The sequence below is a fragment of the Mytilus trossulus genome, chromosome 2 (genome assembly GCF_036588685.1).
Source record: "Mytilus trossulus isolate FHL-02 chromosome 2, PNRI_Mtr1.1.1.hap1, whole genome shotgun sequence".
NCBI classification, from domain to species: Eukaryota; Metazoa; Mollusca; class Bivalvia; order Mytilida; family Mytilidae; genus Mytilus; species Mytilus trossulus.
Genome location: NC_086374.1, coordinates 96,990,614 through 97,007,922, shown reverse-complemented (window position 1 = coordinate 97,007,922; position 17,309 = coordinate 96,990,614). Strand labels below are relative to the sequence as shown.

General features: G+C 30.4%; 1 protein-coding gene across 3 annotated transcripts in view; it reads left to right on the top strand.

Annotated features, from left to right (window-relative positions):
• LOC134708469 (centrosome-associated protein 350-like) overlaps positions 1–17,309 on the top strand; it is a 108,463-nt gene that overhangs the window by 61,791 nt on the left and 29,363 nt on the right. For all 3 annotated transcript variants that reach the window (XM_063569022.1, XM_063569023.1, XM_063569024.1), the window contains 4 exons: positions 2,912–3,225; positions 4,751–4,866; positions 6,967–7,337; positions 15,148–15,270. In XM_063569022.1, coding sequence (XP_063425092.1) covers positions 2,912–3,225; positions 4,751–4,866; positions 6,967–7,337; positions 15,148–15,270 — 924 coding nt within the window. The remainder of the gene's footprint in view (positions 1–2,911; positions 3,226–4,750; positions 4,867–6,966; positions 7,338–15,147; positions 15,271–17,309) is intronic.

The following is a 17,309-nucleotide window of genomic DNA, read 5'->3' as shown; positions in this document are numbered from 1 at the left end:
ATTTATATTTAGCAAAAAATTGTTGCAACCTTTATACACTTGTTGTCTAAAAATTCAGTAAATATAATGTTTACAGTAAAATTTGATGAAAATTGTGTTTACAGTTAGCTATTAAGGTATTGACCTGCATGTTAATGCCCAGAGACATTTACATATATGGTTTCAATGTGTTCAATGAGCTCTGATAATTAAATTCCATCTTCCAATGTTCTTTCCTGTTCTACATTGAGGTCTTCACGCTTCATTAGACCACTATGTTGACTTCCTTTAAGTGATATTTTTTTCATCGTTTCATGTTATTAATATACCTTAATTACAAGGATAAACACATTTAAAATGATATCACGACACTTTAAGGACTGTTCAGAACAGGTAAAGGGAAGGAAAAGATTACGATATTTCATGCTTTATTGGTCCTTGTCAGATTAATTTCATCATAAACCGCAGAGAGTTGCATCCATTCATTTGCCAACATCGACTATTAGGCTTATATTACCCCACCAGCAGAAATCATGTCAATTGGGACTATATATGAAAATGGAGCATGTTTAATTTATGTAGTTTGTTGAAGCTTGTATTTTGAGCTGCACTTAATACCTTTTAATTATCTTTAACAATGCATGAAATATTTGCTGCAATTTTTTTAAGCAAACTGCAGTCAATAAATCATTTAACTGACTCCAGTTTACCTTGAATCTCTTCTGAAATCCATAGAACCAGGGGATAATCATTTTTTCTTGGACAAAATTTTTGTCTAATTTTGTTGGTGACCATTGATTGTAAAGATTTTTTATTAACACAATTTTCAGCTCCTCAAAATCAACAATTGTGCTGTTTTGTCAGTACCTAAAGTTTGACTTATTGAGAGGAGGGAAAAGATGGGGGTGTTCAAATTAAAGCTCCATATAAAATCCACCATTGAATGGGTACAACGAGTGCTAATCTATTTAGAGAATTATTCCTCCCCACAATAATCAATAGCAGCTTGTTTCAAAGTGGAAAAGCTTTTGTGGAACGAAGCTTTTATCTATTATCAGCTAATCTATGTATGGTAGATGTGTAAACAGAATAATATTTAAATATTTTTAAAACACAGGTTTTATTGATCAGAATTTAATTAAATTTGTACTGTAGTAGTTTTTGATTACTATCAATCTAAAATACAATACTGGGACACATTCTGTCAATATATATTATCTACATACTTAATGAGGGTCACCAAAGGGACAAGTTATGATACCTCCACCCTTGTCAAGAAAACACAATACTGGGACACATTCTGTCAATATATATTATCTACATACTTAATGAGGGTCACCAAAGGGACAAGTTACGATGCCACCACCCTTGTAAGAGACTTCATTTAGAAAATATAATTGAAAAGTTAATTGATAAAGCCCATATTTGTAACAATCATTTCAATGGTTCATTGGACATTGGCAAAAGTCCAGGAATATTCTGTTTTTGGTCCATAGAAAAAGTTCTAAATATTGACCAATTGACCAGTAAAGATTGAAGGAATTTAAGTACATGTATGACTACCTTCAATCAGTAAAATACTAGTTACGATCCTGTAATGTCTATTAATTCAAGTAACGAACTGTTGCCATTTTACCAAATGACATTGATGCAAAAAATTGGCTGCAAAGTTATGAATAATACACTATTCAAATTAAGTCTTTAAGATTTTATGTGAAAAGAGTATCTTGGGCTTTAGAAATTACAAATATATACTTAAGTTGAATGACATTTTACTGTTTCCTTTTCATATTTTGTATAAATCTTGATGTTGCATTCTTCTGTATCATAACAATATGGATCTCGACAAAATATGAAAAAGAAATATTATCAATGTTTTTCGATGAAGAAATCTTACAAAGTTTAAGCAATAGGCATTTTAGAAATGGTATTATTTTGCCTGAGAAATGGATTCTTTTATAAAGTTTCAATCCATCTTCAAGAAGCATGAGTCAATTCAAATTAAGTTTTTAAAGGCTTATTGATGTTACTTTAAGAGTCTGAAGAATTATCCCAGACAAAATGTTTACTCAATACTTATAACCTTGGACTAGGATTAACTCTACATTTCCTGCAATACAGAGATTAGAGTCTTGTATTTTGTTTCCCTTTTAAAAATAAATGTATCTTGAAAAGGAATGGGATTTGTTGCCATTTTTTTCTGTCTTGGGATTTTAATCAATGAAGTTTAGAAAGTGCAATACAAAAACATTGAAATAGAAGAAGGTTGTCTTAATTCTTAAACATTAACTGATACTTGATACAGATATGTGGTTGTTTAATACTTTCTTTGTGACAGAGATGCATTTTTCTAAGTAGGGTATATTTGATGTCCATTTGTTAGGGGTAGGTGGGTTCTTATATGGAAAGCTTTGCCACAAATTATGTTAGGTCAGAATTAAAACATGTCACTATGATAGTATATATTTATTCCGCCTAACAAAAGTTCCCCTGGAAACTTTGGTATTAACTATGTCATAATATCTGCTCTTGTCGAAACATATATTCTATAACCCTTTATTGTGTAAGGTACAAGTACAGTAATATTAGTTCCAGTGGAAATAATATCTCAAAACACTTCTTCCACTTGGAACTTATATTATGAAGGCACTTCTATTTAGTTACAACTACTGTGGAACACTATTTTTAAACAAAAATTAGCAACATTTTAAATATTAATAAGGATTGGCATTATTAAATTTCTACTGCTCCCTTGGGATTTTATTGTGAAACATTAAAAATAATAATGGACATATAATGTGAAACAATTTGTATTCAATCTTGTTTTCAAATTTAAGTAGACATTTCTGGTTTTAATGTTGATATTTAGTTTTCATATCTGATATATTTATTTTGTAATCATTACAGTGTATTAATTTGTTTTCTTCCACAGCTGCAGAAATAGATAAACATTCCCAGATTAAACAACGACATTATGATGCAGAAGAGATACGCCATTACATACAGAAAAAGAAAGCAGAACGAGTACAGAAACAGATAGAAGAAGAAAAACGCCAAAAGAAAGCTGATGAACTTCGGCGGAAACAATTAGAGGAATTGTATACAAAACAAAAAGCAACAGCATCACATCCTAAAAAATTCAGGGACATAAAACATAAATCTAATAATGAGACATTTTCACATCCAATGGCGCTATCGGACTTGCCCAGGCATCACCCTTTCCAACACGAGAGGAGTCGGCAAATGGTAAAATCATTATTCAAGGTCTAAAAGATACAGTAGCATTTGAACTAGGTTGATTTGTTACTAGTATATATTTTATTTGCATAATAATAGTAATACATCACACTAATAGGCAATCAGGTCCATAGAAAACAAAGAAATACTATAATGGACTATTTAATTTGAGATTAACATTGAATTTGACTATTAATGTCATGGCCCCAAATAACCCATCTCAAATACATCCTTTTCATTTAAAACCAGCTGTACACATAGGTTTGATTTAGAGCCTACATTTTAAAGGAAAAATTCTTACCAGGGATAGTGAAAAAAACCTTATTGTGTCATATTAAATTATGTAGCACATATGAGACTTAAATGCCTCCTCAGTAAACCACAATATAAAAATCAGCAATGATTTTAAATTGCTTTTTGATAGATAATGCACATTCCATTTGTAATAACATGTCAACCTAGGTTGTAATCACCCTAACCTGGAATTTGTTTGACTGTTGAAAAAAAGACCCAAATTAAAATAACTTGTGATCTTAAAAAAGCGACAATACATGTAGTTATTTCTATATGACAGTTTGAAAGCTGAATTATTAACTACCATAAGATGTGTTGATATCAATTTAACCTGGAATTTGTTTGACTTGAGAAATAGTCCCAAATTAAAATAACTTGTGATCTTTAAAAAGCACCAATACATGTAGTTCTATGAGACAGTTTGAATGCTGAATTATTACCTACCATTAGATGTGTTAAAGCTTTACTACTATAGCTTGTTTGTCAAGGATCATTATGTAATTTAAAAAATCAATTACCTGCAAGAAGCTGTTATTTAAATATTTTGATTAAATACGAGTTAAATTTTGTATAATCAGCCAAGAGAGAAAAAAACAGTTTAGGGAGAAGTTCGGTTTTATTGAATTAACACACATATCAACTTTTTACTACGCAGGAAGTAAGGGTTGAATTTCAGAAATAGCTGAGTTATGTAAGACAATCGTGTTATGGTGTCTCTGTACATTAGACTTCAGCTTATAAGCCTTATTGAATTATTATTTTTTTTATAATTTTGCCTGTAATAAAATATCTGATGTTGACATGATATGACAAAAGAAAACTGATAGGTTTGTCATAAGAAGCATACTGAAGGAACATTGTTACGTAACATCTAATTGGATGTAGTTAACTCATTTGATATGATTCTTGGAATCTGCAACTATTACAATCTTTTCTTTTATGGCAGAGTTAGAATTATCACTCTGAATTATCATCAACTTTTGAATATTGGAAATTTATTTATTTAGGTTTTTCGGGTGTTATTTTTTACTCTAGAAGAAATATATGAAGCGAATTATCTCGAAACAAGGGAGGTAATTTGATGAAAAAAGGGGTGAAAAAAAAGGAAATCTGATACAGGTATTTGTTAACTTTAGGAGAAATGAATGGAGTAAATTACTTTTAAACTAGGGGAGATGAATTGATGAAAAGTAAAATCTAAACAACGCATATCTGATTTTTTTGTTACGATTTATTTCAGATGACAAGTGATTCTGATAATTTGGCAGCTGACGAAGAGATGGAGATGAGTGACGGAAGTTCTACTCTTACGGGTGATTCTATGGATGAAGGAACTCCCTTAGATACTCCTAAAGGGTAAACTTATTTCTTATCATTATATGTTAATAGTAAAATAACAAACTCTGAGAAAAATTCAAAATGGAAAGTCTGTAATCAAATATATGGAAGTTTTTGACAACCTTGGCTGTCTAAACAGCTCTTGCACAGTAATGGCGTTATCAAAAGCTCAAACACATCAAGTAAATGAATAACCACTATCATATTCTCGACTTGGTACAGGCATTTTCTTATTTAAAAAATGGTGGATTTAACCTGGTTTTATAGCTTGCTAAACCTCTCACTTGTATGACAGTCACATTAAATTTCAATTCAACATCTTTGTAACCTCATGTACATGATTTAATAGAGAGCTGTTTCATTTAAATGTACCAAAGAAATTCTGAAAAGCTTTTTATAGATTTTCAATCCTTTTTTTTTTCAAAAATAAAACAAGGACACTTCAACTCTCAGAAGAAATTTAGAATATATATTGCATTTTGAGTTCCTACATCTGTATATGATATCTCGAGTAGAGAATTAACCATGTGTTCTGTTCATGCTATTAGCATATGATTGCCACCCTGGATAATGGGGGGGGGGGGGAAACAACTTACCTTAAGCATCTGTTATTTCCCTTGAACAAATAAAAGATGTTATGTCAATGACGATGCTTTGATTTTCTATCAAGCTTTATTTATGAGTGAATAATTTTTTCCATCATAAAATGTGCTGTATCCACCTCTTTGAGAGGAATGGATAGTGGTCTTCTTGCATTTATACCACAACTCTTTATTTGATAGTGGTCTTCTTGCATTTATACCACAACTACCACAACTCTTTATTTGCATAAAGTAATGAAAATCAATCTAAAAAAAAAATATTTAATGACTTTTCTTAAAACTTGCACATTGCTGATAATTTTAGTCATATAGAAATTTAACCATTCATTTCTTCTAACTGCGGTTAATCCTCTTTGAAAAATATATTTATAGAACTTTGATTTAAGGGCTAAATTATTAAAGAAGGTTAATTGGTTAGTAATGTTTAATTTTAAAACCAGTCATTTTATGAAATATATATTCAAATATTATATTAGTTTTATATAGGTTTGTTGACTTAAGCTGTAATATATTTACATCTTAAACAGTAAAAATATATAAAATATTGAAGTACATGAACGTGGACTTAAAAACCCTATGATCTGCATTTGATAGACGAATTGGCATGAAAACATTCTGCATAAAAGAAATCATTCCTTTATTCAAGTTGTGAAAACATAAATCTACCTTTTTGTCCAAATGATTAAAACTGTGTGACGCTCAGTCCACCCCCTACTGTAATGTATTGCTGCAGTGTACTATTCTCTGTCTATTGGGATGTAAACAATTTGAACCAAATAGAAAGTGCCACATAATTCTTTTATACATTATGATTGAATAAATATACTTTTGATCACACAAACAATTAGTTCAATATTTTATTAAAATATAAATATTAAAATTCAAACTCGTTTTCTTCATGGTGTTAAATGATTTATGCAATATACTTGAACATAAAAGCTCTTTGAAAAATTTGTTTACAGAATTTCTAAAAATGAAATCTATTGTTGGGGACTTGAAAAGCTGAACATCATATTGACTTTATTAAATCAGTTTGCCAATATAAATACATGGATAATTTGCATTAAACTTAAATATCAAATACCAGGGAAGGTTAAATTTATCATTTTAATCACTTTTTTTATTAGAATTTCATAACGGTTTTCAAATACAGTGAAAGTGAGGAGAACGTCGCCTATTATGCTTTTAAGAAATTTAAATGTTTGTTTGTTAAATTGTATATCATTCAAAACATTCAAACGCACCAATGGCAATTTTTTATTTTTGGTTTATAGGAAATGTTTTATCTGCGCATTAAAAAGCAATAAATATTCCAAGGTTACGACAAGAAAAGGGATCACTTCTAAAGGCCTTTTTTTTTTGCATTCTTCCATGGTTTTAGAATTTGAAATAGACTGAAAACTTTTTCTAAAATTTATATAGTTGGAGATGATAGTTCATAAAAGTGTTTATTGAATAGAATAGTATAATTAGTATATGAATGTACAAAGCTAAGTCGCATTTCTTTTTTTTCCAGACATGCAGACGACAAGTCAAAACCTAGTCAAACCAGCCAATGGAAAGCTAGTTTACAAAAAGAACATGAATTTCTCATGGAAAATAACAATTCTAAGACTGTTGGTGGATTTACATTTAATTTAGACAGTGTTTTTAATAAATTCTCTCAGGCTGTAACTAATCAACAAAGTGAAAGTGAAAGTAGACCTTTATCAGGGAATTCTGGGTACATTGGAGGATCAGCTGTTTCAAACCCTCCCCGTCCTTTAGCAGAAGGCAGTGATAGAACACGGGAACAAAGGTTACAAGCTATTAAGGAAACAGCAAAACATTTACAAGAAAAAATTCAAAATGAGGCTAGGAAGCTGAAAGGGGAGGTAGTTGATGATGGTAAGTTTTCACAGTTGTCTTTGATATGGATTATTAATTCATTTTGGAGACTTATTGTTTTTGCACCATTTCTTATCATGTTGTTATGGGCATTATGTTTTCTGGTCTGTGTGTCCATTCGTTTGCGCTAAACATAGAAAATGATAGGGCAGATGGGGCATCCTTGTACTATGGACGTATTCTTGTTGTAATTATCATATAAACAGTATATGGATGACTATCACTATATCTCAGAGAAAAGTTTCAATTGTAAATAAATAGCTGGTCCAATTGCCCATTCGGATTAACACTAATGTGTCTTTTTAAATGTAATTGATCTCTTGATAGTTTTATACAGCTTAAAATGTAAACCTTTAAAAATGTTTCAAGTTTCCTAAGTATAATTTCATCTTGTTAAATACGGGAGTTGTCCCATAACTTGAAGTCGTAATATAGTCCTTCTGTTAGGTTTGACATAAAATTTACAGCTATATCACTGTCATGAAGGTAAGATCATTTAGATGGGTGTTGAAAAAGATTCAGGAGACTTGTAAATGGGTCTTAAAATTGTTAATACCAGTCCTAGGATCTTGTACCTACATATGTTAAATAGATGTTAGATAATCTGTAGCTATTGAGAAAGCATAACTTGTGAGGCTTACATAATTAACACCTTGCTCAGAAGTTTCATAGACGTCTGTCCCGTGACTGGATGAGGTTTAGAGTAACAGTCAGAGCTCAGACATAAATAAGTCTGAATCTGCTTTTGACTCATAGAGGTCTAAATTTGTAAGTTTCAGGATTTGTCTCCCTTTAATGGAGGACAAAATACGACTTGAATAAGTCCAATATTGTTTAACAAGAAATAATTGTCCAGAATCAAAAAGTTGCAAATATCGACTCCTACAAGTCGATGAGTGATCAAAATTGGTTAACTTCAAGACCCACGCATATTTATAAGGAGGTCATGCATCTAAATCAAATAATGACAACATTGAAAGTCAATGCTTTGTCTTCTAAAGAAAAATATGAATGAGAGTCTAAAAAATCGGGGATAATGTTAATTAGCCTTACAATGCAACCACCTGGAATCACACTAAATGAGGTAAAACATCTGTGTTCAGTAAGGATGTTCAATAAGATAATTAAATATAGATAGCTCAAGTCCTTGTGATTTCTCATACAGGTTTTTGATGTCATAGGTGGTATAGTGTGGCCACAAAGTAACATTAAGTTTTTTCACCAACATAAATAGACCTAAACAAGTCTGTCATTTTCTGACTTAGATAAGTCTAAAATTGAAACTACATTTTAACATAAATACATGTTTCGACTTATTTAAGTCAAAAACAAAAATAGACTTGTTTATGTCTGAGCTCTGACTGAGTAATGGTAGTTTACCACAAAGATGTGGTCTCATCTACTGGAAAACTTGGAGCATAGAACACAGTGTTTTTCTTTATGATGTAGGTTCTCAGAAAATGATTGTTACCTTTAATAGCAGCTGACATACAGCTGTTAAGCTGATTTTAACATTGAAAATTCTTTTTGGAAAATTAATTGAAGACTATTTTGTGATTTGAGCCTGTCACAAATCAGGAGCCAGTAGCTTTGTGGTTGTCATTGATGTAATTATATCATACAGTATTAACCGTCATACTTGTTCTGGGTTAATTGTTATGGCATATCAAGGCCTTGTTGCTTTCTACATAGTAAGGATTTTGCTCATTGTTAAAGGGTTTTACAGTGACCTAAAGTGGCTTATATCCATGTCATTTAGACTCTATTGAATATATGTCCTATTGGCAATCATGCCACATCTCCATATTTTAATATTATATTTTAGATAAATTAGTAGATAGCGTAACCTAAATAACCTGTATTAAAGTCAAATTTGAATTTAAGTCCATATTTGTATCTAAAGTTAAAAGTTTATGTTTTTCCCATAACCTGAATGTTTGTATTACCTGTAATGCAGAAAGTGCCTTTAATATGTCAGTTTTTAAAGTGATTTATTGAGTGATTGTATCATAGAATTAATCTAAATGACCATGGAGTAACTGCATTTCGATATGATTAAAAGTTTAATTAGATGCAGAAATGTAGTATTATCACGGAAAATGGTTGAAATTGTGCTAGTTTGTGGCAGTTCGTATAACGAAAATTGTCAATTTCTAGTTCAATGAACAAAAGAAAGGAGTCATTAGTTTTGTAAAAGAGTATTTTTAATTTGAGATTAAAAGATTAAGTTTCTGATCAAATATTTTTTGTTTGTATAAAAACATTGAACTGTGTTATTCAGGATTTTTCTCAAGTTCAAGGTTATTTCAGTAATGATTTGTCAATAATCCTTAACTGATTTACAGTAATGTTTATTTTCAAATCTTTCACTTATATTTTAGTCATATTTTCTCCCCCTTTCTTTCTGTAGATTTACTCATTTTACTGATTTATTGTTTGTTTTTATACGACCGCAAATTTTCAAAATTTTCGTCGTATATTGCTATCACGTTGGCGTCGTCGTCGTCCTCGTCGTCCGAATACTTTTAGTTTTCGCACTCTAACTTTAGTAAAAGTGAATAGAAATCTATGAAATTTTAACACAAGGTTTATGACCATAAAAGGAAGGCTGGTATTGATTTTGGGAGTTTTGGTCCCAACATTTTAGGAATTAGGGGCCAAAAAGGGCCCAAATAAGCATTTTTTTGGTTTTCGCACTATAACTTTAGTTTAAGTTAATAGAAATCTATGAAATTTTGACACAAGGTTTATGACCACAAAAGAAAGGTTGGGATTGATTTTGGGAGTTTTGGTTCCAACAGTTTAGGAATTAGGGGCCAAAAAAGGGCCCAAATAAGCATTATTCTTAGTTTTCGCACAATAACTTTAGTTTAAGTAAATAGAAATCAATGAAATTTAAACACAATATTTATGACCACAAAAGGAAGGTTGGTATTGATTTTGGGAGTTTAGGTCCCAACAGTTTAGGAAAAAGGGGCCAAAAAGGGACCCAAATAAGCATTTTTCTTGGTTTTTGCACCATAACGTTAGTATAAGTAAATAGAAATCTATGAAATTTAAACACAAGGTTTATGATTATAAAAGGAAGGTTAGTATTGATTTTTGGAGTTTTGGTCCCAACAGTTAAGGAAAAAGGGGCCCAAAGGGTCCAAAATTAAACTTTGTTTGATTTCATCAAAATTGAACAATTGGGGTTCTTTAATATGCCGAATCTAACTGTGTGTGTAGATTCTTAATTTTTGGTCCCGTTTTCAAATTGGTCTACATTAAGGTCCAAAGGGTCCAAAATTAAACTTAGTTTGATTTTAACAAAAATTGAAACCTTGGGGTTCTTTGATAAGCTGAATCTAAAAATGTACTTAGATTTTTGATTATTGGCCCAGTTTTCAAATTGGCCCAAATCGGGGTCCAAAATTAAACATTGTTTGATTTCATCAAAAATTGAATAATTGGGGTTCTTTGATATGCCAAATCTAACTGTGTATGTAGATTCTTAATTTTTGGTCCAGTTTTAAATTTGGTCTAAATTAAAGTGCAAAGGGTCCAAAATTAAACTAAGTTTGATTTTAACAAAAATTAAATTCTTGGGCCTCTTTGATATGCTGAATCTAAACATGTACTTAGTTTTTTTATTATGGGCCCAGTTTTCAAGTTGGTCCAAATCAGGATCTAAAATTATTATATTAAGTATTGTGCAATAGCAAGTCTTTTCAATTGCACAGTATTGTGCAATGGCAAGAAATATCTAATTTCACAATATTGTGAAATAGCATTTTTTTTTTAATTAAGAGTTATCTTTCTTTGTCCAGTATAGTAAGCAAGAAATATCTGCAAGAATTTTTTTTAATTGGAGTTATCTTTCTTTGTCCAGAATTAACTTAAATCTTTGTTATATACAATATACAATGTATATTCACTTTTTACTACCAACTGATAAATTTAAATAATCTTTACCATTCAGTGATAACAAGCAGTTTTTTTACATCTTAATATTTTATGATGTATTTAAATGAGTAGTAATTGTTGCAAACTCCATTAGAATATTTTAATTGAAATTAGTTTTGGAATAAGGGAAAGGGGGATGTGATTAAAAAATTGGGTTCAATTTTTCTCATTTGAAATTTCATAAATAAAAAGAAAATATCTTCAAACATTTTTTTGAGAGGATTTATATTCAACAGCATAGTGAATTGCTCTAAGAGAAAACAAAAATTTTAAGTTCATTTGAATACATTCATTCTGTGTCAGAAACCTATGCTGTGTCAACTATTTAATCACAATCCAAATTTAGAGCGGAATCCAGCTTGAATGTTGGGTCCATACTTGCCCCAACCGTTCAGGGTTCAACCTCTGCGGTCGTATAAAGCTACGCCCTGCGGAGCATCTGGTTTTTTTTAATTTGAATTTGTAAACATATAGACTAATAGAAAAAAATAAAAATGGATTGCTATAACAGAGTATGGTAAGCAGACAAAGAACCAATGTAAGCAGAGTTTTTAAAATGAATGGATTGGGTTGGGTTTTTTTCTTGAATTTTGTCAGACATGTCAGACTCATGGGAATACCATAAATTTCAGTCAGAAAACTTTTGCTCAGTACTTGGAGTACAAAATTTGTGCTGAGATCAAAACACTTAATCTAAATTTGTGATCTGTTGATTTTTGAGTTTAAGAAGTGTTTTGTCAGCAATGCCAGACTATGTTACATTTATGATTAAGTTATTCCAAATATATTTGGTGCAAGGTTTGGAGAAGTCCACTTTTCATACATTTTTTAAAAAAAAAATTAAAAAAAGAAGTTTGCAAGAAAATATTTTTTTAAGATGAACCAAACAGCCTCTTCTTGTCTTCTCAATAGTTTTTTTTTTTAAATGCTAGAGGGTTGTCAAATATTATATAGCTTATAGGTATTTTACATGCTAAAAAAGATCCAAGCATTTAAAGTAATTTTGCAAGCATCCATAGATGAATAAAGGAAAAATATGTTTATAGTCTTATAACATCCAAACTTGTCTTTATTCTCATACCTTGGACGGAGAGTTGTCTCATTGGAACTCATATCACATCTTCTTATATTTATTTAGAATTCAAAGTACAGCAGATTTAAAGAGCTCAAGATCTATCATAAACTCTGTAAAACCCTCTTATCTCAGATCATATTTAACATGAGTAGTGAATCTAATCCTTATATTATAGAAATTTAGCTAAAGTTATCTTATTACCGTGAGATGACCTTTAAAATTTTAACTAAAAAGTGTCAAAGTAAAAGTAAATAGTAAATAAAAATCTATTATTTTTAAAGAAAACTTTAATTGCTCAACAAGTAATCTCATCCACTTTAAACTACAAAGGGTGTCCCATTCATATAAATTTAACTTTTTCAAATTTTATACAGAACCTTTTTTTTTCTGTCAATAAAACTAATTAACTTTTTCACCCACTACGGTAGTTTTATATTATTGACGAAATTTAACTTGACATTGTTTATAAATTTCAATTTTTCAAATTCTATACAGAACCTGTTTTTTTTTGTTTGTCAATAAAACTAATTAACATTTTCACCTACTACTGTAGTTTTATATTATTGACGAAGTTCAACTTGACATTGTTTATTTTCTATTGTAAAGTATAGAACAAATTCCATTCACCAATTATAGATTTTGTTCCCAATGTATGTGGTAGATCGTTTCAGTATTTGTTTGTTCTTGTACCAAACAATGGGGTAAGTGAGTTTGTATTTTATTGATGGAAACCTCCGTAGGTCTAAAACTGCTGATGTAAAAAAAAAATGTCTTCACTAATGAGAGGCCATCTTTCTGGGGGTAATGTTGTTTTTATGTGAAAAAAAAGTGTTCACCAACGAGAGGCCATTTTTATAAGTGGAAAATCGTGTCTATGTACAATAATATTTTGGTTCCGGAAAACAAAATAAAATGTCTTCTTGTTTTTATTGATCTAAAATTTTAAATATTGATTTGACTTCTTAAAATTTACAGGTTAATTTGTAGGGTGACCAGTGTTTGTCAAGTAAAGAGAAATAAATTTTAACCCTTTTCTTCCTTTTAAAGTACATGTATTTTGAATGAAAAAGTGCATTGCTCATTGTTGAAGGTCGTACAGTGAACATGGTTGTTAATTTCTCTGTTCATTTGGTTACTTGTGGAGAGCTGTCTCATTGGCAATCATACAACATATTTTTATTTTGTATTAAAAGTTAGAAATGAAAATTGTAAGAAGAAAAGTTCAGTAAACCTAAAAAAAAAAGTTCATGAAGGGCTTGTGGACGATAATAGCAGCCATTCCAAACATCTTAATCAAGCATGATAATATAAATATATAGCTTCTACCTCTCATCACCATTGATAATGATGTTTACCACCTCAAGATAGTGTTAATTTCAAACTTAAAATGTGAGATTTACCAACATGACCCGGGAGAGTGGATAAATATTTAAGTCAGCAGGGTAAAGTGGTAGAATCTGGTTTATCAAAATTTATCAAGCTGGACAGAACCAGTTTAAATGCTTCCAGAATTATAGAAATATGAAAAGAAGGAGATGTTACTGTGATATGTTTGAAACCATCAATCAGAGTTAAAATAAGTGGATATTATAGATATAAGAAGATGTGGTATGAGTGCCAATGAGACAACTCTCCATCCAAGTCGTAATTTGTAAAAGTAAACCATAATAAGCAATTTTAAGTCTGACAATATACAGCCTTCTATAATGAGAAAAAAAAAAATCATATTGTCAGAGGAGAGTGTTGCATCTTCCAGTATTTTGGAATCTAGATATTAATAATTCATAGCGTACACATTACCCATTTGAAGGTCATGACCTTGAACAAAGGTTACTGTTGACCGATGCTGAAAATTATCCTTAACCTACATTCTACGATTTTTTGATCGGTTTCACATTTCATAAGTTGTTGTTCATATTTTAAAGTGGACTATGTCAAACATTTTGCATTTAAATTTCTGAAGTGCTCTATGTTTTTCCCTGTATATTGGTGTAGGGTGGGTCATTTGCCTTAAATATTTACTTTTATTAATGTAAAAAAAGATTAATGACCTCGGAAGCTTTTAAGATTATTTGAATTTAAGATTAATTTCCTCTAAATTAAACACAAACATGTTGTTACATACAAAAAAACATCTATAGCATCAGACTCTCTTATAAGAAGCATGATAGACCTTGACAAATCTACTGATCTCTTGTGTTTTAGCATTAATTCACCTTTTTCTTTTATCATATAAAGGGCAAAGTTGAGTTACGTGGTGAAATTATTTTCTAAAGAAAGGAATAAATAATGGGAAATTGAAACGGAAATCCTTTGAATATCTATGATTAACATGCAAAGTTACAATCACTCTGTCTTAGTTTACTTTAAAATTGTGCGTACATCATACAGTAAAATGTTGTTAAAAAAAAACCACAGTATATTTATCACATCATTCATTGCAAAATCTTCAGTCCATGAAAGAATTTGGTTTGGACAGTTTCTACTGTATATAATAAGAGGGAAAAAGTACCGTTGAATCATTATTATGTTTTGGGAACTCATTTTCACAGATTCACCTGGTTTGAATAAACCACAAATTGAAATTTTAGGAAAGAATATATTTTCTATAAGCATGTAAGCAGTCTTTGGCAAAACCATAAAATTAAATATCCACTCCGGAAAATGCAGTTTTTCCACAATCCACTAAATTTGTATAGACGATAATAAATGAATCTACAGCACATGGATATTTCAACAAGACAACAACCAAATAATATCAACAATACATGTGTGTTTATTAATTTGTAGATGGCAGCACAAATCAAAGATGGGCATTCAACAGACATGGTGACGAGGAGGACTTTGTATCAAGATACGACAGAATGACAGAAGCTGGAAATGATTACTCAGTTTTTACCTCAAATCTCCCAGGTATGTTTCATCAATAACGACTAGTAACTTGATGATAGGTGATTAACTCTACTTTCTGCACTTTAAGTTATGTCAGTTTGTATTGGTAGAGGAAGACAGGGTACCTAGACAGAACTGCCAACCATCTGCATGAAAAACTTTCAAACTCACAACATCAGCCTCAACAGACTAATAGTCTTTGTACATGAACTACCCATAACAACTTGGTCACAGAGGCCCTGAATAAAATAAGATGCTGAACACAGCAGCACAACAACATACCCCAATTTAGAAAATATTTTATGGCAAGGTTTCAATTTCCTGTGATATTGTAAAGGTTCTGGTATTGTATAGTATGCGCTAAATTTTCTAACCTAAATAAAGTTGGGCATGGCTTCAGCAAAGCCAATTTAACATTGTAACCAAAAAAACATTGGTGCAATTAAACTCTTCAAAATGTCAAGCAAGTCCTAGGTGTGTTTAACCTTCCCCTGTTGTTCTGATCAGTCGGAGAATGATTTATGAATTTCCGATATGCAACTTATACAATGTACTAGAATTGTATGTATTTTATTCTTTATGAAAAATAATTGAAAAACAAACTAACAGGACGCTGCTTACATTGTCGAATGGCTTAACAAACATAACATTTGCATAATCCTAAACAATACCAATGAAAAAAATACATGTTCTCTCTGTTAAAAATTCCATTATTGATTTGAATTCTCCAGACAAATTGAAAACATACTGATGCATATCAAAAATACTGTAATTTCATATATGTTAAGTGAAATTAATAAATTTACAAACATCCCTTATCAATATTTAATGTACAATCCATTCAATTACTCACATTCATTGGGAACAAACATTTCACATTTTCTTCAAAATTATTGAAACCATTTATTTCGACTGACATGAATAAATATAGAAAATTGGAGACTTCTAATTAAATCTTTATCGTCATTGAAACATTGTTGACACATCATTGTTCATTTGCTCATGCTTATAATACAATACTACCGTTACAATATAAGGCCAAATAAAAAAAATGTGTGTTTCCTGTTACCCTACCCTCCCGTCTTTTTAAGCTCAAAATAGTCTATTTTAAGCTCAAAATAGTCTATTTTAAAGGTTTTTTTGTCATTCTTAAGTCAGAATGTCACTCCCATAGACTCAATGTAAAAAAAAAATGGTAAAATAAGAAAAAGTGCATACCTACTCTGTAATTTTTAAAGATGTAATAGGAAGCACACATATTGGTTTTTTTTTGGCCTTATCATTGATGTAGGTAAAATGTTGGCAGCTTTTACTAATCATTGTTTGGCTTCACCCCACAATTCAGGACTATTTTTTTGCCATTTGAAGCATTGTTCTGATGCCCGCCCTTTTTTCAATTGGAATGAAGACGTTAAAATTTTTTATTTAAATGAGCAAAATTTGGGTCAAAGAATAAAAGTTTTTAATCATAATCTGTTTAACATAAAGTAAAACATCATTTATGAATTTCTCTATTGACCAAGAAATTTCTTTTCATTTGTAGTCTCTGTAATGTTCATTTGCATTTCTTATTTTGTCCTGATGTCAAAGAAATATGATAGATATATAGATATACACACATGTACTTTAAAGGGAAATAATAGATGTTAAAAAAGGAACAATAAATAACGCTTTCAAAATATTGAAATGTGGTATGATTGCCAATAAGTCAACTATCCACCAGAGTCTACATGATGTGACTGTTCAGCCGTCAATACTTAGAAAAAAACAAAACCGATAAGTCAGCTATAAAAGGCCACAAGCTGACAAAATGGAATAATTTTAAATGCAAAAACCAATACCCTAGTTCTTAATCCAGCTGATAGTCTTTATGCAAATGTAGATGCTTTAATTTGGTCATTAAAAACATTTTAAAAGTAGAGTACTTCTTAATTCTTCTTTATGATTTGTATCATTGATTTGATAACATTTTTTTTTTTAATTAAAGTCATATTTCAAAAATATGATTTATTCACAAATAGACTTTTTTATTTAATCTACAAAATTATTAAATGAAATAC